Source organism: Periplaneta americana, chromosome 12, assembly GCF_040183065.1.
Source record: "Periplaneta americana isolate PAMFEO1 chromosome 12, P.americana_PAMFEO1_priV1, whole genome shotgun sequence".
Classification (NCBI taxonomy): Eukaryota; Metazoa; Arthropoda; class Insecta; order Blattodea; family Blattidae; genus Periplaneta; species Periplaneta americana.
The window spans coordinates 171,626,593-171,649,993 of record NC_091128.1 but is presented as its reverse complement, the minus strand read 5'-3'; the positions used below and the strand labels follow the sequence as shown (position 1 = coordinate 171,649,993).

At 33.8% G+C, this 23,401-nt stretch overlaps 1 protein-coding gene and 1 non-coding gene across 2 annotated transcripts in view; one reads left to right on the top strand and one right to left on the bottom strand.

Moving 5' to 3' along the window:
- The window catches only part of LOC138709996 (uncharacterized), a 59,268-nt gene continuing 35,867 nt past the window's right edge, over positions 1 to 23,401 (bottom strand). Inside the window, exons 14-26 of the mRNA XM_069840674.1 lie at positions 21,653 to 21,870; positions 12,896 to 12,929; positions 12,691 to 12,815; positions 9,262 to 9,400; positions 8,980 to 9,152; positions 7,229 to 7,391; positions 6,514 to 6,691; positions 5,340 to 5,521; positions 3,316 to 3,416; positions 3,026 to 3,151; positions 2,803 to 2,925; positions 531 to 732; positions 1 to 177 (exon numbers count right to left, since the gene is read on the bottom strand). Coding sequence (XP_069696775.1) covers positions 16 to 177; positions 531 to 732; positions 2,803 to 2,925; positions 3,026 to 3,151; positions 3,316 to 3,416; positions 5,340 to 5,521; positions 6,514 to 6,691; positions 7,229 to 7,391; positions 8,980 to 9,152; positions 9,262 to 9,400; positions 12,691 to 12,815; positions 12,896 to 12,929; positions 21,653 to 21,870 — 1,926 coding nt within the window. The 3' untranslated portion in view covers positions 1 to 15. The remainder of the gene's footprint in view (positions 178 to 530; positions 733 to 2,802; positions 2,926 to 3,025; positions 3,152 to 3,315; positions 3,417 to 5,339; positions 5,522 to 6,513; positions 6,692 to 7,228; positions 7,392 to 8,979; positions 9,153 to 9,261; positions 9,401 to 12,690; positions 12,816 to 12,895; positions 12,930 to 21,652; positions 21,871 to 23,401) is intronic.
- Positions 1,440 to 1,511, top strand: TRNAS-GCU (transfer RNA serine (anticodon GCU)). Its single transcript has one exon. It is a non-coding gene; the product is annotated as a tRNA-Ser (tRNA).

Below are 23,401 nucleotides of genomic sequence, written 5' to 3'. Positions count from 1 at the left end.
ATGTTTATGACAAGATTACAACACATTCTTAGAACTTACTTGTCCTGTGTACAGTCTCCAACTTGTGCTTCGAATAAATACATCATTTACTAGGAAATCAGGTACATCTATTCCGTTTTGAATTGCCACCATTTTAAGTCCAAACAGATGATTGTCTATACCTTTACCACTACTAGCCTGTAATTGTGAAAGTGCAGTTACAAAACGAATTTCCTAAGGAAAATAAATATTTTAGTCATCAATGCCAGTCACACAAGACTCAACTCTGCAACACATACTGATAACACCTCAGCTCTAGGTACTGGCTAGCAGGCATCTGTAATGAAAACTGGTCAAAATAATTCCTCCTGTGTTAGAAGGAACACTAACTGAAGACTAAAGTAGACCTTATGCTGTTAGCATCCTGCCGGATACATTAAGAAACTGTTGCCATCACCGCCATTGTTACTACTACTACTACATCAAAAGTTAGAAAATTAGTTTACAGCCCTCCATGTATATGTTTTTAAGTCTTGCAACTTTAAACTTACCTCTTTTGTATTTCTTACATGGCAGTCAATAGCAGCTCTTAATGCCTGCATTTTTTCCATGTTTGTGGTTTTAGAATTGTCAATCATTACATTCACAAAGTGAACCGATTCAAAAGAAAGTGTTCTTATAGTTTCTGTGCGTCCATGACAAAATTTTCTTATAGATGCAAATTCGTGTGTTGGCACTGTTTCAAAGTGCACCCTGGAAACAAAAAAAAAATCTGAAGGGATTTTCTAACGATATATAAAAGAAATTCTGTGCATGTACAGATTCACGAACATCAGCAATGAAGTTTATTCTAGAGATCACTTTGGGTACTGGTACAAAAGTTTATGTGAACACTGGTCCAATTTTTAATTAACAAAGGTGCTGTAATAACTTTAATCCCAAGAAAATACAGTATATGCTAATTTTAATTATAAAAAAATATATAATAGTTATTTATGATATGAGTATTGTAACATTTCATATGACAATACGAGTTTGATAACCAGCCGAGTATTGTAATATGAATAATGTCAAGGGAAAAATTGTTCCGGGGCTGGGTGTCAAACCCGGGACCTTTAGCTGAGTGCACCAATGCTCTAGCGACTGAGCTACTCAGGAACTCTACCAGGCCCAGGCTCAATTATTCCTCAGTCGGTAGAGCATTGGCACGCTCAGCCAAAGATCCTGGGTTCGATACCTGGCCCCAGAACAATTTTTCCCTCGAAATTATTCAAGTAGGACTATACAGGGAGCTATACCTGAAAGCCAGATTTGGTAATGCACGTCGCTGTTTGTTAACAGGAAACCATAAATTTAAGTCATACAGAAAGTGTGCATTCAATGCTGGGCCTCTGATTTCTTTTCAGCCCATTTGAAATATGTGGATAAAAGGCAATAATTGAGCCTGGGCCTGGTAGAGTTCCTGGGTAGCTCAGTGGTAGAGCATTGGCCTGCTCAGCCAAAGATCCTGGGTTTGATACCCGGCCTTGGAACAATTTTTCCCTTGAAATTATTCAAGTCAGCTTCACAGAGAGCTATACCTGAAAGCCAGATTTGTATTGTAATATGAAGTTACGACAAATATATCATACAAAGTTTTATCCACTTTGATAAAAAATTATTTTTTAAATAAAAGTAATTGTATTATTTTTATAAGTTTTGGAAATGTCTTTTGTGGAGAGGAGATTGTATTATTATTAGTTTCTTCCTGCTAGAGGCGATTCGTTTATGTTTGTTTTATTACTTTTGAACACGATAGGTTTTTGTTTACTGTATAACAGAAGAATAACAGTACTAGGATAAATAAACAAACATTGTTAAAATGAGTTCAAAAGAGGATGCTGTAAATTCTGCAATTGAATGTTTATAACAAACAGTGAACATATTATTGTTGTTAATGTTTATAATAAGTAAAATCAATTCCATTTTATTTTATTTTATGTGTAGTTCATATTACGCAACCAGTTAGGTAATAGCAGTACATTACATCATAACAACTTCTGGATATCAGATATGCTGAAAATGTGTATTTTCGTGAAAATCTAAAAGTAATTTTTTGCTGATTATCTGTTAAATTAACAACTTTTTTAACTCTTCTGTGTTAATATTGAAACTATTATGGTATTTTACGTTAATGTCTGGTTTCAGTGGTAATGTATGTCTTCTTCAGATCGTAGTGAGGTGTTGTTCTTTCTTCTGGTTTCTTCTTGTTGGTGTCTTGAGGGGGGAGGTGTGTAGATGCAGGTGGAGAGAGCATTTATGATTGGTAGTGTAGTGTCGAAAAGGGTGTGTTCTGAAATTCAGCTGAGTATTGAGGATGTGTTGCACGTGTGTTTCTGTATGTCTAAGTTTCGTACTACTGTTTAGTTTCTGGCTTTTCGATTCAATGTGTAGAATTTCCATGTCTGTTTCTATATTCCTGTAGTTGTGGTTGGAGTTGGTGATGTGTTCTGCATAGATGAAAGTATTATGTAATTTGATTATGGCTATGATTTGTTCCTTGTATCATGTTTGAAAAGCTCTTTGACCGTGTTCAGTGTAGAAGTCATTATAGCTATCGCATATTAATTTGTAAACACCTGTCACGTTGTATTTGTTTGTTCGTCTTGTGTGTTCAGATGTTTTTTGCCTCACAACACGTTTCCTATATACTTTATATACTGAGAATGTTGAAAAGAGTTTGAATTGAGGAACTGCCTACTTGTATAATCATTAGCAGTACTGTTACTAATATAATTCTGTACTCAATAAAAATTAAATGATATTTTATCATGACTTATTAACCTATAGAATGCGAGTTGAATAGCCATCTGTATAAAGGCATCAGGACTCAAGCAGTTGGATTTTATGAAGTCCATTCCATATCCAGTGTACGTGTAGAACAGTACATCAGTATCGTCCACCAATCTGAAATGAAATGAAGTATCACTGAATATAAATAACTGTGCTGTTAATTGACACCAAATTTAACACAAATTTAAACAGAGACTCACGAAATATTTCTTACTGTTTGAGCTTGATTTCCGCATTCTTAATTGCGTCATCAAACTTGCAACCTAACTTGAAGTTAAGTCTTACAGGTTGTGGGAACTGCACCGATTCTGGTGGCATCAGATCGTGTTGCTTCTTCTCTCTATGAAAAGGAGAAAAAAAACAGAATTAGCATTCTGTCTCTGCTCATGATATATTTCGTTCTTAGCACAAATGCTTTGGAAATATTTATATTATATAATGTATTTTAAATAAATAAATACCAAATGTATGTAATAATTGCTTATACGAGAAAAATAAACTTACATGGAATCCATCACATAGTTCAGGAGGTTCATAATGACCTGCACGCCTATAGCAGTTGGTTCCAGTAACAAACCAAATTCTCCTGTACAGCCAATCACAAGCTAAAATGACAGAATACATATTATAAGATGAACAGGAGAAGAGTTCAGGACAGAAGAAGATATCAGATGATAGACGACATTAAGATATATGGATCATGTGAGGAGACTAAGAGGAAGGCAGAAAATAGGAAAGACTAGAGAAAGCTGGGTTTGCAGTGAAAGACCTGTCCTTGGGCAAAACACTAAATGAATGAATGACATATTATAACATATACAGTGAATCTTGTTCAACTCGGAACCTGAATAATCCGGAATCCTGTCTATTTCGGGACAATTTACTGGTCCCTGCAAAATTCGTAAGTTATGTATGATGTGTAATTTTTCCTGAATAAAACGGAAATTATCTAACGCGGAAACTGTCTGAGAAGTGAGTTGTCTACCATATACCAAAAGGTTCAGAGAAGAATTAAATCGTCCACACCTGTGGAGTAACGGTTAGCGCGTCTAGCTGCGAAACCAGGTGGCCCGGGTTCGATTCCCGGTCGGGGAAAGTTACCTGGTTGAGGTTTTTTCCGGGGTTTTCCCTCAACCGAATATGAGCAAATGGTGGGTAACTTTCGGTGTTGGACCCCAGACTCATTTCACCGCCATTATCATCTTCATCTCATTGAGACGCTAAATAACCTAAGCTGTTGATAAAGTGTCGTAAAATAACCTACTAAAATAAAAAATAAAAAAAGAATTAAATCAAATTCTCATACCTTCTACTCAAATGTCAGGTAATGTATGGCAAACCCTCGGCCTCATTCCAGATTGCCAAAATAAAAGAGAAAAAAAGATATATATATATATATATATATATATATATATATATATATATATATATATATATATAACAAAATCCCAATTATCTGTCACTGATTGTTCTGTATGGTTACGAAACTTGGACTCCCACTTTGAGAGAGAACAGAGGCAAAGGGTGTTTGAGAATAAGGTGCTTAGGAAAATATTTGGGGCTAAGAGGGATGAAGTTACAGGAGAATGGGAAAGTTACACAATGCAGAACTGCACTCATTGTATTCTTCACCTAACATAATTAGGAACATTAAATCCAGACGTCTGAGATGGGCAGGGCATGTAGCACGTATGGGCGAATCCAGAAATGCATACAGAGTGTTAGTTCGGAGACCTAAGGAAGAAAAGACCTTTGGGGTGGCCAAGACGTAGATGGGAGGATAATATTAAAATGGATTTGAGGGAGGTGGGTTATGATTGTAGAGACTGGATTAATCTTGCTCAGGATAGGGAGGGTGGCAATGAACCTCTGGGTTCTCTAAAAGCCAAAAGTAGTAAGTATTATTTATCTTGGAAGATACTGTGCAACTTTGGTCAAGGATACCATTGTAAGTCCACAAAAAATTATATGTGGTCACTGCCATCTGAGGGAACATCTGCACACAATGGATATCTTTAAAGATGAACCGCTATGTAAATTATGTAATGAAGAGGACGAATCATTCTCACATATAATCTTCGAATGTGATGCATTAGCCAACAGGAGAGACAATCTTTTTGACTGCATCAATCAAGAAGAAAATCTCCAAAAGCAAAACCTCGTAAACAAGTTATTTGGAACTCATCAGAGGAACAAAACTTTTTACATAGGAATAATGAATACAGGAGAAATACAATAAGCCAAAAGGCTTCAGTGTTAAGGTATAGCTAACCCGACTCCTGCTTCAAGTCATTCTAATCTAATCTAATCTAATCTGTGGGTGTGAAAGAATGACATCATGCGCAACTTAAGAATGGAAACCCTGTGTTTTGTCTGTTGCGTCTTTACAGTATAAGGTGTAATAAAAAAATCGAATTTCAGAGATGTATGCAATGATTATCATAATATTTGGAAAAGTGCCAAAAAAAATTCAAAAAAAAAACTTTTACTTTTCAAACCCAATTGTGTAATAATGTTGGCAAACTTACCTGAAGAGTTTTGTCAAACCAACGATTACCGGAACTATCTTGAGCACCACATCCATGTAAAATTTTCATAGCTTGCAACGATTGTAGATTCATTGGTTGGGAGGCATTTTGTTGAAAACTCTTCCCATCCAGGCACACAAGGAATAAAGCCGTTTCAATTTGTTTCAGGCATTCTCGATTTTCTAAACATTACAAGCATAAGGGCATCATGTTTGAGATTTGCAGTTATCTGCTGTTAAAAATTACTAGGGTCTTGAGAGATAACAAAAATATCATCATAAAATAGTTCAGAACCAGTGGTCTAGAGTAGCACCACAGTCTAGTATATACAGTCGCGAAGCTCAATACGTAGAAAATATGCAAACATTAGATAGTTTCTCACCACTAGGACCGCTAATATCGCCTCATTACAGGCAATGCAAAATAGAACCGTCACAGTCTATTGTTTCTAGCACCCTCAAAACCCAAGCTTCGTGACTGTATATAGTAGACTGTGGTAGCACCATGCTTGCCACTGATTCGTGAATTCAAACGTAATTGACTTTTTAGGGAAATAAAAACTTTTTAGCATAATCTCCTTCGAAAGTAAAGCTGTGTGTTCTGTATCAGAAATTTACGTCGCGTAAAAGAAGCCTTCTCTGAAAGTGGTGGGGTGTGATTTGAAGACCTATGATTTTGTCCCTGTGACAGGTTTGTCTTGAGGGACAACATAACTGGGATCCAATTAATTCTCGTCCCACTCAAAAGACAAAAGGTTAGCGTTGGCAACTCTTTGATACTGAAGTCATGCATTCGCTATTTTCTCCTACAAATGATTCACTTAAGTGTTAAGGGATATTTCTTGTAATACCAGTACATAATTTTCTTCAAAATTATATCGTAACCTACAAAATATGTTTATACCTGTATTCTTATACAGTATTTTATTTTCGTAATGAATTATATCTTTAACATGAGTTAAAATTATTTATCGTCATTTTGACAACAGTTAAAGTTTTGTATACTGACGATAACCCAAGTTCCATTACATTTTAGGGGTACTTGATTTGACCCCATGTATTGGATTACTTAATTAAATTTGTCAGTTGAATTTTTCTTTACTCAATGTTAGCAGTCAAAGGATATCTTTAAATTTCTTCATAAAGGAGACTACATTATGAGTTAGAACACTTACCTTTATCTTGAATTAACTCCTGATGTATTACCGCCCATTTGTCCCTGTGTTCTGATGTCAGAATCCCTATAGGTTTTACATAATCCTTTGAATTTTGCAAAATTATTTGCAATTGTGCTTCTATCTGATTCACACTTATGGGTTCTTCACATGAATCAAGTACGGGGACCCTGAAAAACTGTACCCACATGATTTTAGTACAATGCATACATTTTATCTTTCCACTCTCGCATGTGAACAGCTGCACTGTGCACTGCCAATTCTGCCCTATCTTCGCGAGTGTGGAAAGATAAAATGTATGCACCGTAGCAGCCAAACTTCGTGACAGAGGTCCATAGGTTGAAAACAAGAACTTGACGAAACAAAGACAGTGCCTAAACATTTGTCGTGCAAGACCCAGCTACATTTATTTTTGAGTACGAGTTCCAATGGCCACCACAGGGAATGGTGCACTCATTAGGATCAACAGTTCATCAGCTTTCAATTTAACTCTGCCAGTGAGTCACATGTCGATATGTTCCTGTGGTGTGACTGCACCTGCTAATTCTTTCTCATGTCTCTTCCCTCCCTTCCCCGGGATATCCGTACAGTGAACATAAACAAAACACTGCGATCAAAGGCAATGAAATGATGGACTCTTATTGTACAGCTACTGAGCTGACATTATCCACTACATACAATTATAAAAGTTATCAGGGAAAAAAAGGTAACTTACATGATTATTATGAGCTACAATTATGTGATTTGGTGGTTTATATGGATCCAAAATAAGAAGAGTATCCTTTGAAACAGCTGGAATGCGACAAGTACCAAAAAGGTTGAAGTTCTGTGACATATCCAAAGGATCTCCTCTAGCTGTGTCCACAGGAATATCATTGCTGAAAAGAAAAAAAAAATGATATGCCCAGGAAAGATTGGAGAAAGATAGGTTTGCAATGAAAGACCTGCCCTTGGGCAGAACACTAAATGAATGAAGGAATCGACCTGTCACCAAGGCAGCCATTATATTAAGGACCCTGTACCGTACCTAGACTAAAGCTGAGATTTCTCTATCCACCTCTCCTATAAACATTCTTTGATGCTTGAATGAATCACTGAACCATATCACTTTAAAATTCTGGATTCATGTAAATATAAAAGTAATACTAGAAATCATTATAATATACATACAGCTATTTTATGTAAATTTATGCAATATCAATTACAGTGAAACCTGTTCAAATCGGAACCTGAATAATCCGGAATCCTGTCTATTTCAGAACAATTTATTGGTCCCTGCAAAATTCGTATGTATTATGTATAATTTTTCCTGAATAGCTGTCCAATGCGGAAACGGAAACTGCCTGCTACTGTTCAAAACAGAAATAATATTTTGGGCACACTGCTTTAATGTAAACTTTATTTTGAAACAGCGTATAATTTCAAGGAATATACGAAATATGTAGGTCACTAAGATAAAAACAAGTTTGCTTTACAAAATTGACTAGGCAGACGAGTCCCTTCAAAGATTTTCTTTCAATGCTTCACATTCGTATACTGTCGTAGCTAGAGCATAAGTGTAGTGATTACCTGGTAAAAAAAAAAAAAGTTGCGTAAAATGTGGCATTAACATTAAGTATGAAATAAAAGTTATCGAGTTAAAGAAAAATTAGAAACGAAGTGTATGTGAAAAAATGTTGAAGTTCAGTTGTGGAAAACACAGTGTGACACTTAAAAAATAAAGATCATAATGAACTGTTATGGGAGTGGGTTCTTCATGACCTTTCAAAGAACATGTCAATTTCTGGATCTATTCTGCAAAGCAAGCCATTGAACTGGCAAAGAAATTAGATAAATCAGAATTCAAGGCTTCTAATGGATGGCTCCTAGTCCAAATAATTAATAATGTACATGACATACAGTCCAGTATTATAGTATAGTGTTAGATATTAAATAGAATGAGATTAGTAAACTTTAGTAATGTTTAATGAGTGAGTTACGATAACATTTATACAGAAAATGACATTTTCATCAAGATGATTCACCAACGGAATAAGCGACAGAAAGCTGATTTAATGTGAGTAGTGTTAAATGGAATATTTTGTACTTCAGCAGTTTGCGGCATGCCATTTTGTTTTTCGTGTATATGAATGATAAAATATTCCATTTTAATTTCACAAATGAATAATACGGAAACCTGTCCAAAACGGAAAAAAAAAAATTAGGACCATGTCACTTCCATCTTGAACAGGTTTTACTGTATATGCATCTAATTAAACCAAATAATGCATAAAGGGAATTAAATGTTTTTTACACCATAACGATTTCTCTCACCAATTTATTATTTGTTCATCATTCTACTTATGACTGGAGATAATGAATTTCGTCTTACTAGCAAAAGTCCAGGAAAATCTACATTGAGACCATATCTGGAGTAAATAGAACAACTTATTCCACTTGTATTACAACATTTAAAATTATTCTTACCCATCTACTAGGCTTTTATAACAAAGAACAGCCGAAATGACTTTGGCAGCAAATCCAATATACATCTCTGGATGTTTGAACTTCTGACGGGGCATTATGAGGGCTGGATTTGAATGCACAACCAGTGGCAAACGATCACTCAAGAAGAAGTCATTGATCCACCATTCATATAACTGTAAAGAAGCATAGCAAGTTAAAATATTGGAACTTTAAACTGGATATGTAATAGAAGGTTTCAATTCAGAGATGCTGGTCGTGTTTTGATGTTCAAACATTCTGTACCCAGTTACTTGTATTCTTTGCTCTTTCTTCCAACATAATTTGCAACTGAGGTCCCACGGCATTCTTCGATGTAAGAAATGTTTTAACAGCTTCTTTGGCTCTGCAATATTCTTCTTCTGTCAGCGTAGGTTTTACTGACCTGAAACAGTTAACAGGCTGAGTTTATTTATGACACATTACAATCTGATCCAACAGTCACAAGTATACAGGCTCCTTGGATTTGTTTAAAATTATAATACATACACACAAAGTGGGAGTGATATAACTCTGTAGATTGAAGGGGCTAATAGAATACAGTAAGGGGTTAGGTACAGCTTACAGCAGTAAAATTTTGGAAATATTCAACATTTTTTTCCTGCATTACTGTATCTTGTACAATAATGAAAATTAGTAGGTATAAAACACTGTCTTTCTGGTATATGAAAAAAATATATATATTTTTACGACTTAAAAAAATTATTTACATTTTATTTTTCAAAATTGAGTTCACTGTGCAATGATGAAGCATTTCCCACATACCGTAACTAAAAAACTATCCAACATTCTGTGATGAAATTTTTTGTGTGTATTTATGCATGTCATATCTACAATACGATGCAAGATTATTTCTCTACCTTTGATAGATTGTTTGTTAAAAAATAAATTAATTAAAAAATGGTCAAATATCGGTATTTTCTTCTAACACAAAATAAAGAAAAAATATTTATTAAGGAATGTAGTTCAAAGAGCATGATATTGTAAACATGAGTTTCAGCAATAAAATAAAAGAGAGAGAACATGAAAAAGTTAACAAGTTTATAAGTTATGAGGGAAAAACTTCATCACTGCACAGTAAACTGCCACCATATTGAATTTTGAAAAAAATATATATAAATAATTTTTTTTAAATCGTAAAAATACTTTTTTCATATAGCAGAAGGACAGTGTTTTAAGCATATGCCCTACCAATTTTTATTATTATTTACAAGAGGGTTTTTGAGAATTAGGTTCTTAGGAAAATATTTGGGGCTAAGAGGGATGAAGTTACAGGAGAATGGAGAAAGTTACACAACGCAGAGCTGCACGCATTGCATCCTTCACCTGACATAATTAGGAACATTAAATCCAGACGTTTGAGATTGGCAGGGCTTGTAGCACGTATGGGCGAATCCAGAAATGCATATAGAGTGTTAGTTGGGAGGCCAGAGGGGAAAAGACCTTTGGGGAGGCCGAGACGTAGATGGGAGGATAATATTAAAATGGATTTGAGGGAGGTGGGATATGATGGTAGAGACTGGATTAATCTTGCTCAGGATAGGAACCAATGGCGGGCTTATGTGGGGTGGCAATGAACCTTCAGGTTCCTTAAAAGCCATTTGTAAGTAAGTAGTTCAAAGAGCATGATATTGTAAACATGAGTTTCAGCAATAAAATAAAAGAGAGAGAACATGAAAAAGTTAACAAGTTTATAAGTTATGAGGAAAAAACTTCATCACTGCACAGTAAACTGCCACCATATTGAATTTTGAAAAAAAAAAATATATATATATAAATAATTTTTTTTAAATCGTAAAAATACTTTTTTCATATAGCAGAAGGACATTGTTTTAAACATATGCCCTACCAATTTTTATTATGTACAAGATGCTGTAATGGAGGAAAAAAATGTTGAATATTTTAAAAAATTTTACTGCTGTAAGTTGTACCTAACATCTTAAAATAAACTAAAAAAAACCATTATGCATTTTGTAATTAAGTGGATAATTCCATTCCTTGGTTACCACAATAGGATTCATTGACTTCCTAATGGTAGGAAATAATGATGCGTGTTAATCTTCTTATTTAATTTGCAAGAAAACCGTCCATTTTATTTTTGTCTATTGATAAGAGTAAAATTCAGAAATGTATGGCTAGTAGCCTACTTATCGAGTAAAATAGTGTTAACATTTAGGGTAAAATTACTCATTTGGGACTAATATGGTATTATAATTTTGTGTTGTGCTCTATTCAAAGAATAAGCTATTAAAATCTGCAGAGTTATATTACTTCCATACTATATATATATATATATATATATATATATATATATATATATATATATATATATATATTCAATAGTGCATACTTGGTTTTGCATCATTCACCTAAGGGTCCTCAGCTATGAACAATCCAAAGATGCTGTAGTCCTTATTGTCATTATAGGCACTGTCCTAGGTGCATCATGGGATTCGAACTATGTAACACGACATGATTGTAATGATTAATGAAGCAATGGTGAAATTTTGGCAGGAGAAACGGGAGTATTCCGCAAAAATCTACCACTAAGCACTGTTTGCCCACCATAAATTACACTTGATCTCACCAGGATTCGAACCCGGGTTACCAATGTCGATACTCTAGCTGTTCAGCAATGGTGAACAGATTAGGAAATATTTAAGTGAAATCTCAGATATTATATATGTGAACAGGGGCGAAATATAAAACCCACCAAAATTATCAACGAAACCGTGAGCTAAAGTGGTCAGCAATGTTGACTCATTATTCTATTGTACAAACTCGTCCTCTGCCTCTGACAGAAATGATTATCTTGGAATGCACGGCATTATTGCGTTTTTAAAATACTTAATATATAATCAATTAGCAAAAGAAAATGAATGTGTAAGTACCAGTATAATGTAACGTTTTGACAAATTGTCATTTATCTCATTACAGACTTCAAAAATCGTTTTTAGTTTCTCATGTTTTGTGTACAGAAAGTTTGGTTAGTTTTTGATCAGGCTGAGATTCTTCAATGAAGCTTGCAGAGAAGTGCATCTTAAAAAATTTGGCTACTATAAAAAAGATGAAAATAGGAGCAGTTCAGACATTAAAAAATTATTTAATAATTGTAGTATGAGAACTGAGAAGTTGTTTCATACTTTCATTTTATGATTATAATATTATAAATTAATAAACTAGGTAGGCCTAGTTATAGCCAATTATGCATAACATTATGTGCCGTAATTTAACAAATTATTTTTTGAATCCCTATACTGGTACTATGTTAGGTTAGGTTAGGTTTGTTAAATCGGTTTTTAGTATACCTGTATACGCACACTAAGTTTAGGTTTAATGTAAAATTTGTCTATGTGCAGTGACACATTCTGAGAAATTACCCCTTGTCCTAACCTAGCACCTCCCTACATAAGTATTTTTACATTATGCGCACTTTCTCTCTTAATCATTAAAGTGCCTCCCAGTTGCAAAATAAACGCTTAAATAAGATCAATACGGTTTTTGAGGCATACAAGAGGACACACTGGAATGCAGAGCGAGGAAAAAGATAAGAACTATTGTTCAGATCTGAAAGAAAAGTTACGTATGCCCAAAATATTTTCTCTAAATATTATTTCCACTATAATGGAATAAATAGTATTTTAATTGCGTTTCATTTGAGATATTTAAAGAAACCTGAGATATTTCTCCATTGTATTCTTCAGGTTTGGCACTGGCAATGATGGTAAAAATTGTGTTGTTGACTTTCTTGCAATTAGAGAGAACTGATATGGAAAACAAGCAGACTTTCTATTGCTTGCCTGTGGACAGAAGAAAATTTTGTCATAACATTAATAACAACGTCAAAATAACTTCTGATAGGTTATAAATCAATACTTACAATTACTTTAATTTGATAAAACGTCCTCAGTGATCTGAGCATTGTAAGAACATTCTTTCATACAAAAAGAAAAAAAAAACTATAAAAAATTCATCATCGCATCACTTACAAAAATATATGTACAATTTATGGGATGACTAGATAATAAATGCCCATATGTTAAACTTAATTAACGCCAATTAGTTTAAAGTATTGTAGAAATGAAGTGATTGTTGGACATTTTCATTTTTTTTTTCTTCTCTCTTGTTTATTCTATTATCTTTACGGTACTATTTTTATAGGCCTTGTTTTTAAGTGTTGGAAGGCTTTGAAATAAACATTGCAAATATACAGTTGCATATATTTTAACCTGCAAATAATATATTGCACAATCAAACATTCATATTTAAGCTACAGTTAATTTGTCACAGTGTCTTCAACAAACAAATTAATAATATAGTAACTGACAAAACTTGAATTTAACTTATTAATACAAGAGATCTCCCTAATCCTTATTCATTTTCATTATTGTATGTTGTGTATATCATAATTAGGGGGCGGATTTCTCTGACCTAAAAAACTAAGATATATGCACGCATTTATGACCTAAAACCATAAAATTGTGACCAATAAAATTCGAAATTTGACTTTATTAATAACACATGTATGTTAGATTTTTTTTAAATTTTGGCATTATACATTGATTAAAATACAATGTCTAACCAGCTGGATGTTATATTTAAGCACATTACTTCAAATGTCCACTGTCTTTAGAATAGCATGTTGGAAAGATATCGGTACTGAAGAAACAAGGAGTGACCAAGAGGGAGGAGAAAGTTGAAAATTGTAAGGAAACCCAGTTTTGTTGTGTACAGCATCTTTTCGCTTACAAGGCCAAACGATAGAAGCCTACCTGCTACTTGAAACCCCACATTCCACAATCAATGCATACTTTCTTTCCTTTGCATTTCTGTGAAAATATAGTACTTTAGAGCTATCCTGAAAAATGATTTCTCCGAAAATATAGGTATTTTAGAACTATCCTGAAAAACTTTCACAGTATTACATTTCTACGAAAATATAGGTATTTTAGAGCTTTCCTGAAAAACTTTCATAGTATTACATTTTGCCACGGCTCATTATGGTTTGAATGAATGCATTAAATATGAGAAATATAACATTATGACGCCAATTTTTACTAAATATATTATAAAACTGAAAAAACCTAAATATGCATACAATTATTCCCAAAATACATTAATATATATAGTTTCGTACTAAATATGCTACAAAATTAAAAGCTGCCCAATTATGTATTTATATGCCCAACAAACCCCTCCCAATTTCTTCAGAATACTTGGAATCAAGTTTAAATCAGTCTGAAAGCCCATAGGAAAGAATATGACATGTCATAGAAATCCGCCTCTTAATCACAATATAGTGGTTCATATTTGAATATCTTGATGACAATGCTAGACGACTTCTAAAAAATAAACAAATTTTATTTCGTAGCTTACTGTTAGTTGAAAAAAATATTCCGAACTTGTAATTAAAAAAAATTCTGATTATGGTTTATGGTTTGCAATGCTGACCACTGATGATTAAGATAATGAAGTTCTTTGGCATTTTCTAATCCTGTAACACTGAGTTACATTAATATAGTTAACTCTGCATCATAATCCACAGTTGATTCCCGATTTACCACACAAATCGTCTGTAGCTGCATTTAGATTGGCAACAGGCCATGATTGTTTGGCCAAGCATCTGCATAGAATTGGAATATATCAGTCTCCTAACTGTCCATTGTGCAACTCAAATCAAGAAATGGATTCGGAACACCTCAAAATCTGTGCGTCAATGGCTGACCATGACAATATCTTTGAAAAATATTGGAGTGCAAGAGGTCAAATGACTTTAATGTCAAATGTCTGGCATTAGAAAACAACAACATTAATATAGTTAAGAGCTTTAGAGTTCAGTAGGTGTTTCCAATTTTGTTTAAACATTTCGCAAGACAGTCATATATCATGTATATGTATTGGACGAGGAAGGTATATTTAAATGAGAAAAGGGTGCAAACATTCTTTCTATGAAAGAGGCGCAGGGATATAGTGACTTTCTATATCTATAGTAGAAACAATTCGCTAACATGCAAGCAAATACCTGCAATAACTAACTGCACATAAAATGAAAACTGAAATCAGTATGAAAATAATTTTCTATTAGTTAATTATCCTTACTTGATTTTCCTCAATGTAGGAAAACTTGGGAGTGCATGCACACACTTCCACACCCCTTGACGATGTCCATGTTGCCGCTTCATGAGATTCTTCTAATGTGGTAAGCCGGCTCCCACTTAGCAGAATCGAACCAAATCGTCTGCTGCCACTCACATCTAGTAGAATCGAATCGAACTGAACAGAATCGAAGCATGTTGCAGTGTAAAATGGATCACATAAAACTTTAACACATTATGTGATGAGATGGAAAGTGAAGAAATACACATCCAAAACAAGAAAGGAAAATACTGGATCATATTTTTAACTAGGGATATAGCCCACGTGGAGAATTTTCCACTATATTCTGAGAGATGAAACAAAATTTCATTCCGTAGCGCTTCATTGGATTTTAATTTTTACCTGATATATCTGTGAATTTACTTATTTTGCTCCAATCATTATCGCGGAAATAATTATTACACAAGTACTTTTGTTTTGTCATACAATAAAGGATAGTTCTGAACAAAATTGATTAAATTTCCTTCGTTCATATTATTAAAATTTTCTCTAGTGTCTACATACTATTTCAGCAATAAATTTCAATACACGAATTTTATTACGCTACCAAAAATGAATATGGTTCGTTTGTTTTTTCATGAAAGCTTCACGAGAACATACGATCATACCTGAAACAAGAAATTCTGTTCCAGCAGTGGAATAAATATTGTAGCTCATGAATTCTATTCGATGCGCCATTTTCTGCTACCTTCCACTTAAATACATTGTGAAGAGAAATTCTGTTTGATTCAATTTCACTAAGTGGGAGTGGGCCTTTAGTTTTCAAGGTTTTAATTTTACATAGTATAACAAAGGTTTCAAGCAAGAAATGCACTTATATTTTTCTTCCAGAGACAGCAAATGATATCAAATTATTAGAAAAAAGAAAAAAACAAATATGTTCATTTTATTTAAATCTGGTTTCGGCGTAATAGATCGACTATTGATAAGATTTTTTGTATTCGACAGATAATGGAGAAAAAATGGGAGTATAAGTGTACAGTACATCAGTTATTCATAGATTTCAAAAAGGCTTATGACTCGGTTAAGAGGGAAGTATTATATGATATTCTTATTGAATTTGGTATTCCCAAGAAACTAGTTCGATTAATTAAAATGTGTCTCAGTGAAACATACAGCAGAGTCCGTATAGGTCAGATTCTATCTGATGCTTTTCCAATTCACTGCGGGCTAAAGCAGGGAGATGCACTATCACCTTTACTTTTTAACTTCGCTCTAGAATATGTCATTAGGAAAGTTCAGGATAACAGGCAGGGTTTGGAATTGAACGGGTTACATCAGCTTCTTGTCTATGCGGATGACGTGAATATGTTAGGAGAAAATACACAAACGATTAGGGAAAACACGGAAATTTTACTTGAAGCAAGTAGAGCGATCGGTTTGGAAGTAAATCCCGAAAAGACAAAGTATATGATTATGTCTCGTGACCAGAATATTGTACGAAATGGAAATATAAAAATTGGAGATTTATCCTTCGAAGAGGTGGAAAAATTCAAATATCTTGGAGCAACAGTAACAAATATAAATGACACTCGGGAGGAAATTAAACGCAGAATAAATATGGGAAATGCGTGTTATTATTCGGTTGAGAAGCTCTTATCATCCAGTCTGCTGTCCAAAAATCTGAAAGTTAGAATTTATAAAACAGTTATATTACCGGTTGTTCTGTATGGTTGTGAAACTTGGACTCTCACTCTGAGAGAGGAACATAGGTTCAGGGTGTTTGAGAATAAGGTGCTTAGGAAAATATTTGGGGCTAAGCGGGATGAAGTTACAGGAGAATGGAGAAAGTTACACAACACAGAACTGCACGCATTGTATTCTTCACCTGACATAATTAGGAACATTAAATCCAGACGTTTGAGATGGGCAGGGCATGTAGCACGTATGGGCGAATCCAGAAATGCATATAGAGTGTTAGTTGGGAGACCGGAGGGAGAAAGACCTTTAGGGAGGCCGAGACGTAGATGGGAGGATAATATTAAAATGGATTTGAGGGAGGTGGGGTATGATGATAGAGATTGGATTAATCTTGCACAGGATAGGGACCGCTGGCGGGCTTATGTGAGGGTGGCAATGAACCTTCGGGTTCCTTAAAAGCCATTTGTAAGTAAGTAAGTAAGGTATTCTAATGTACAAGTTAAGGGAAAAATTTAAGATTTTACAATGATGCAGGAAAGTTTGGAAAAGGCTGAAATGAAGATGATTCATAATAATGAAAGTACTCGTAAATTGTAAAGTATATACAAATTTTATTTCACAACTACAAAAATTGAAATCACGTTTCGTATACATTATAGACAAAATACTTATGACCACATCCATGGTATAATCCTGCAAGATTCTGAATAGCGCACATGTAACCATGAAATGGAATAATGAGAGTGTAGTAATCTCATAATTAAATTGGACTCAAAAATATTATTTGATAATTGATGTCATTAAAATACAGAACTTGTCCACAGTGAGTCAAAAATAGAGAACATGATGCCATGCATAACTGGGTAATGCAGAGGTCTTTGGATCTTGTTACATTAATCTGAGAACAGGAATTCATCCAGTAACAAGCTGTACATGTGCAGGCCACTTAATACTTTCACACTGCTCGCCTACACTATCATCAGACTTTCAACTCACTTAGTTTATTCAATGTACAATCCTGCCACTGATACCAGAGTACCAACAAATTCTATAATCCAAGCACACAATTAAATAACGTTTAATATGGTTAAACCATAAACTTAAAAAGAAGTGAGCAAATTCAATATATATATACACACTATTAAGTTCTTTGCAAACGTCACAGGACTTCAAAATATGTGTCCCTGACAAAGACCTCTCTTTACCGACATTCCATTCTCCTCAGTTACGGCATAAATAGATATTAGGCAGGTGTAAACACTGACGGAAGACAAAATCAGTTCAATCTGTTATATATTCGTTTTGAGAAGATAATGCAGTCTTAAACAATGAAGTTTTACTTGTAACACATAAGTCAAGAAATCTTTGTGGACATAGGCGTCGACTTTGGGGGTGTTTGTAGTTTGAGCACCCCCAAAATAATTACTCTATTATCTTCTGAAGATTTGTACTGTAAAGAGTTTTACGAAGTTGTTGACAATATTGTGAACTGTTCGGATGATTGCACTGATACTTTTTACTGCAGATTTTCTTGTTAAGATTGAGAATTTTATAATTGGTGATTTGAATGACAGTGATAAGAAACTGGAAGAAATTCTCTCATTTTATTGAGATGACTTGGACAAACAAGGAGAGGCTACTTTTACACAGGGACACGTTATTAGATATTGCAAGATCAAAACTGTACCACATCACAGATTTCAAGAATGTTTTTGATCTCCTTTTCTTCATGACATGTTACCAGAACTTGTTAAGTTCATGAGATTAGTTCTTACAATACCAGTGTCTACCTCTACTGCTGAATGATCATTCTTCTCTCTCCAAAGACTTAAATCCTACACTATGTCTACCATGGCTCAACAGCAAATGAATGATGTAGCTATCATTCATTCTCATAAAGAAGAAGCTCTCCATTTAGATTTGGATGAAATAGCAAACGAGTTCATCACTAGAAATGGAATTCGCAGGCAGACATTTGCTATGAAAACGTAATTCACAAAAGGGCACCTTTCTGTGGTACAACATGTTAAGACTTTATTAATCCTCTTGAAAAATGGTAGTGTTGTTAATAATGAAATAATTATTGATTAAACAGACTCTGAACAGAGTGTTTATGTTTACCAATTAAGAATCCGTGCGTTTTTTTTAAAGCAAGACGTAAAGCGTTGCAGCAAGACCGTTCTTTTATTACATTTGCTTCACCGTCGCTGCAGCAAATCAAAACATCACTTTACGAGTTTCCTGCACAATCCATCATGGCGGAATGCATGTTTTGGTCTTTTGCAATGTTTATTATTGTTAAAATCATCTAGTAATAATAATTCTATGTCATTATCATGGAAGTCGAAATTATTTAACATGTTCGGTTCTTTTAAGGTTACATTTATTACTGCAGTAATAGAAGCCAATATTAATTGTCAACCATTTTGCAGTCAGTTGATCTACTTACGTTTTTTTTCGACCCTCATTTTGCTGCAGCAAAGGCATGAAGTGCTTTACTGAAGCACTTTAAAAAAAACGCACGGGAAGTCGTTTGTTGTAATGAAGGATTTTCAATAGTTTTAAGATAAATTATATTAAACTTGAATGTGGTTTTCCTTTTCTAAATAATAAATTTGACAAATCAATACCTATGTTTGTGGAGAAATTATCAACAGTAATCTCACTAGACGTTTTGATTTATCTAGAGAAAATCAAAACTCGAGTGGGATTTAATTGACTATTACACGATTAGAACAAAGTATATAAAGATTAGAAGTAACGAAGTACTCCAATACAATAAAATATTAATTGACTTACGAAAATACAACTGTCTTCAAATGTATTATTGTACCATCTCAACATTACAAATATTATGCTAGATGCATGCTAGATGGCAGTAGTGTCTTTATACAGACACTGTAATGATTACTATTCAATAAATCTTAATATTAAACAATCTCTGATACGTGACTATCCATAATATCATATAGCAGAAGTTCTTTTTATCCTCTCAGAGCAGAAGCTATAACATAACCTAACTAATATACACAAGTGTTAGAAAAGTTTTAATTAACGACGATGACATAAAAAATAAACATGAATAATTTTAAAAGGAATAATTATTGAATGTACAATTTTCAAATTTGAATGTGGTTGGTGGTTCAATTGATGTTATATTGGACGTGTGCGTAATAGAAGTGGAACTCGTTGATTTAGGCCTACATGGTGTATCAACTTATTCAGAATTTCCGAATGAATAATTTTAAAAGGAATAATTATTGAATGTACAATTTTCAAATTTGAATGTGGTTGGTGGTTCAATTGATGTTATATTGGACGTGTGCATAATAGAAGTGGAACTCGTTGATTTTGGCCTACATGGATTTCAACTTATTCAGGATTTCCGAATGGTGCTCTTCATTTATTTGTAAATAGGATTTCAGAAGATGCATAGGTATGATCAGTGATTTTTATTAATTCTTGTTCTTGAATGCCAATGCGAGTCGTATTTGAAACTGCTGTGCATCAACTGGAGTGGTTTGTAATTTTATATATATTTTTGACGTCCAGACCAGCGCAGTTTCAAATGTTGGCAAAGAAACAAATGCTAGGGACGTGATAAAATTAAACAAATGCTAGGGACGCAATAAAATTAAACAAATGCTAGGGACGCGATAAAATTGTGCGATAAGCAGCCATGATTGGTTGAAATACGTCCTTTCGTACCGTTTTATTGGTCAAAAGTAGTATGACGTAGCAAGAGTGTAACAGTCACAGAAAATCCCATACTAAGTTCCTGGATGCTCTAGTTCTAGGAAAACCGCCATATAACTGAGCAGTGACAAAATTTTCGCAGCATGTTTCAATTGAGAAGTTACACAAAGCTGGATCTTGACCAGAGGCTAATCCTTCAAAGTCACTGCTAAACACAGCAGATGATAATGTTCAGCACATCACATCACAAAGCTGCTTAAAATCGTATAAACAGTCAATGTTTCACATAGAAGAACTCTGTTGGGATTTAAGAAACACAGTCCAAAGATACGAGCTGTGTACACCGACAGAGGGTCACTATTTCAAGCATTTATTGCAAACGGCAGATAAAATCATCATATGAGAAGAGATGGAGACCAGTGGCGTTTGTAAAGAACTACCTGATAAAATATCCTTTAATTAAATTCCAACAAAATGCGTCATATTCGTGAATATAATTCTGCTTAAAACAGAATCTTTTAAAAAATGCGTACATTATCATACACAAATCGTCTTGCCCAATTTTTCCGACCAAAAAAACATGTTATGCTTATTTTAAATATCACAGCAGTTTATGGCAAATTTATACTGTAAGGCACAGTAGTTCATGTTGTAGACGGGCGTATGCATAAGCACTACAGTACAACAAAATCTGAAAATTATTAATTAAATAAAAATAATATCTATATAATTATATACATTATCAAGGATCTCGGTAATAAGAAATTGAAAAACATAAACAAATAAAAAAAATTTTTCAGTACAATGAAAAAAGTTGGTTATTACAGGAACAAAATATCCTTCCCTTGCCATTTAATATTTTACTATTAAACTGTAAATAAAACTGATAAGCAAAGCAAATTCTGGTTTTCCTGATAAAGCTTCAGTCTATTGACTTTCTTAAAAACGGACTTTTAATGGATGGTTTTTATGTTGTTTTGGTGGAATATTGGTTATGTATGACAGCAAAGCATCTATATAAAATACTGAGGATACATCAAACATATATTGATCATCTGATCACTGCAGATGTTTCTAAGTCCACAAGGACCCTGAGAAGAGAAGATCCTGACGTCATCACATGTACTGTAAGGCCACATGTTACAGCTTGGCCTTAATTTTGTGACTTGCAGCCAATACTTTCTCCATATCATCGAATGAATCAACTAAGGCATCATGGAAAGCATTGATGTCATTAGTACGACATGACTTGAATGCTGACAAACCGAAGTTAATGGTGTTTCCCAACGGGTTGTAACAGCATGCGTACCCATCAGGCACAACTGCTCCGTAACACATCACCGAGTTACCTTTCCCTGCAACCTGCAAGTAAACATCAGGTTAGTACTTCCAAAGAAATTGGTTCAGCCATTATCGCGTGAAAAGGTAAACATCCAAACAGACAGACAGATAAAAATGTCAATTTTTTGGTCTCAGTATAATTAATTATACATGTTAACACTGCTGTCTCTTCTGTTTCGAGTTCTCCACACTTCTATTCCAAATTATCTTCGTTCCCGGTTTAACTACTTATCCTCCAGTCACAATCTAAACACCAGGTCACAGGAGAGCCAAATCATAGCAATTCCTGCCCACAGAACATCCCACTATTCATCCTCTTTTACTGTCTCAGTCCCCCGTGAATGGAATTCTCTACCTCAGAAGATTAGGGGCTGCCAGACAATAACCACTTTCAAGAAAAGGCTAAACGATTTCTTACGGGCGCAGTCAAATTGATGTTATAATTGTGATCGAGTTTAATAATTTAATTTAATTTAGGTATAACTATTATTACTATTATTATTATTATTATTATTATTATTACATAATTATTTTATTGGTGTTGTGAAGATAAAAAGAATTTTCATTGTATTATATTAATTATGTATTATATTGTCTTGTATTGTAGTATTGTATTACTTTGAATTGTATTGTATTGTATTAATTATGTTATAATCATAGCAATGTAGTAATTTTCTATCATACTGGTTGAGTGGAAGAGAAGGCTGAATGGCCTTAACTCTGCCAATTAAAATAAACCATTATTATTGTTATTATTATTATTATTATTATTATTATTATTATTATTATTTTTTTTTTTTTTTTTTTTTAAGCGAAAATTACCAGAAAAATTTTGGTTACAGTTTTATTATTAGTATAGATTAGTGAGAACGAAATTCACTGTGTATCTTAGTCTGGAATGTTATTACAACTGAAAAAAAAATCATATCCTTATGTTCAAACAGATTTTTGCCCAATGATTCTGCGTACAGTTAAGAGATAATGTGGGATTACTTTAATTGTCCAAAGCTTATATGCTAGATGTCATGAACTCTATTATGTATTCTTATGCAAGGTTTTAAAGGTGATATAACCTGTGACTCTTTCATAAACAACATTAGTTTTCGTGTTCCTATGATATAAATTTAAAATATGTTTCCCTAGTCTCCAGATGCATTAAAAATTCCAACATGCAAGCTGTGAATTCGATCCATTCATTGTACAGACTGTTTTTCTACAGGAAAGACTTACTTCTTTAAACTTATAGGGCCGTATTCATAGACATTCTTAGCGCGGGCTTCCGGTGGATGATCAGCGAACTAATGTTTTTCGTATTCATAAACCAGTGTTAGCGATACGATATCATATGAATCCCGTACAAGTAATCAGTCGATAGCCGGGGCTAGTTTAGCACACTCGTAGCGCGGGCTAGCGAAATGTCTATGAATAGCACCCATATTTACCACTAATATCATTGTTATTTAGTCTTTACTATTTCATTATTATTGTTCTGTTATTTTTAACATATTTTTAATTTTAGCAATTTAATCTATAGATTTAGTTTTGTGTACGC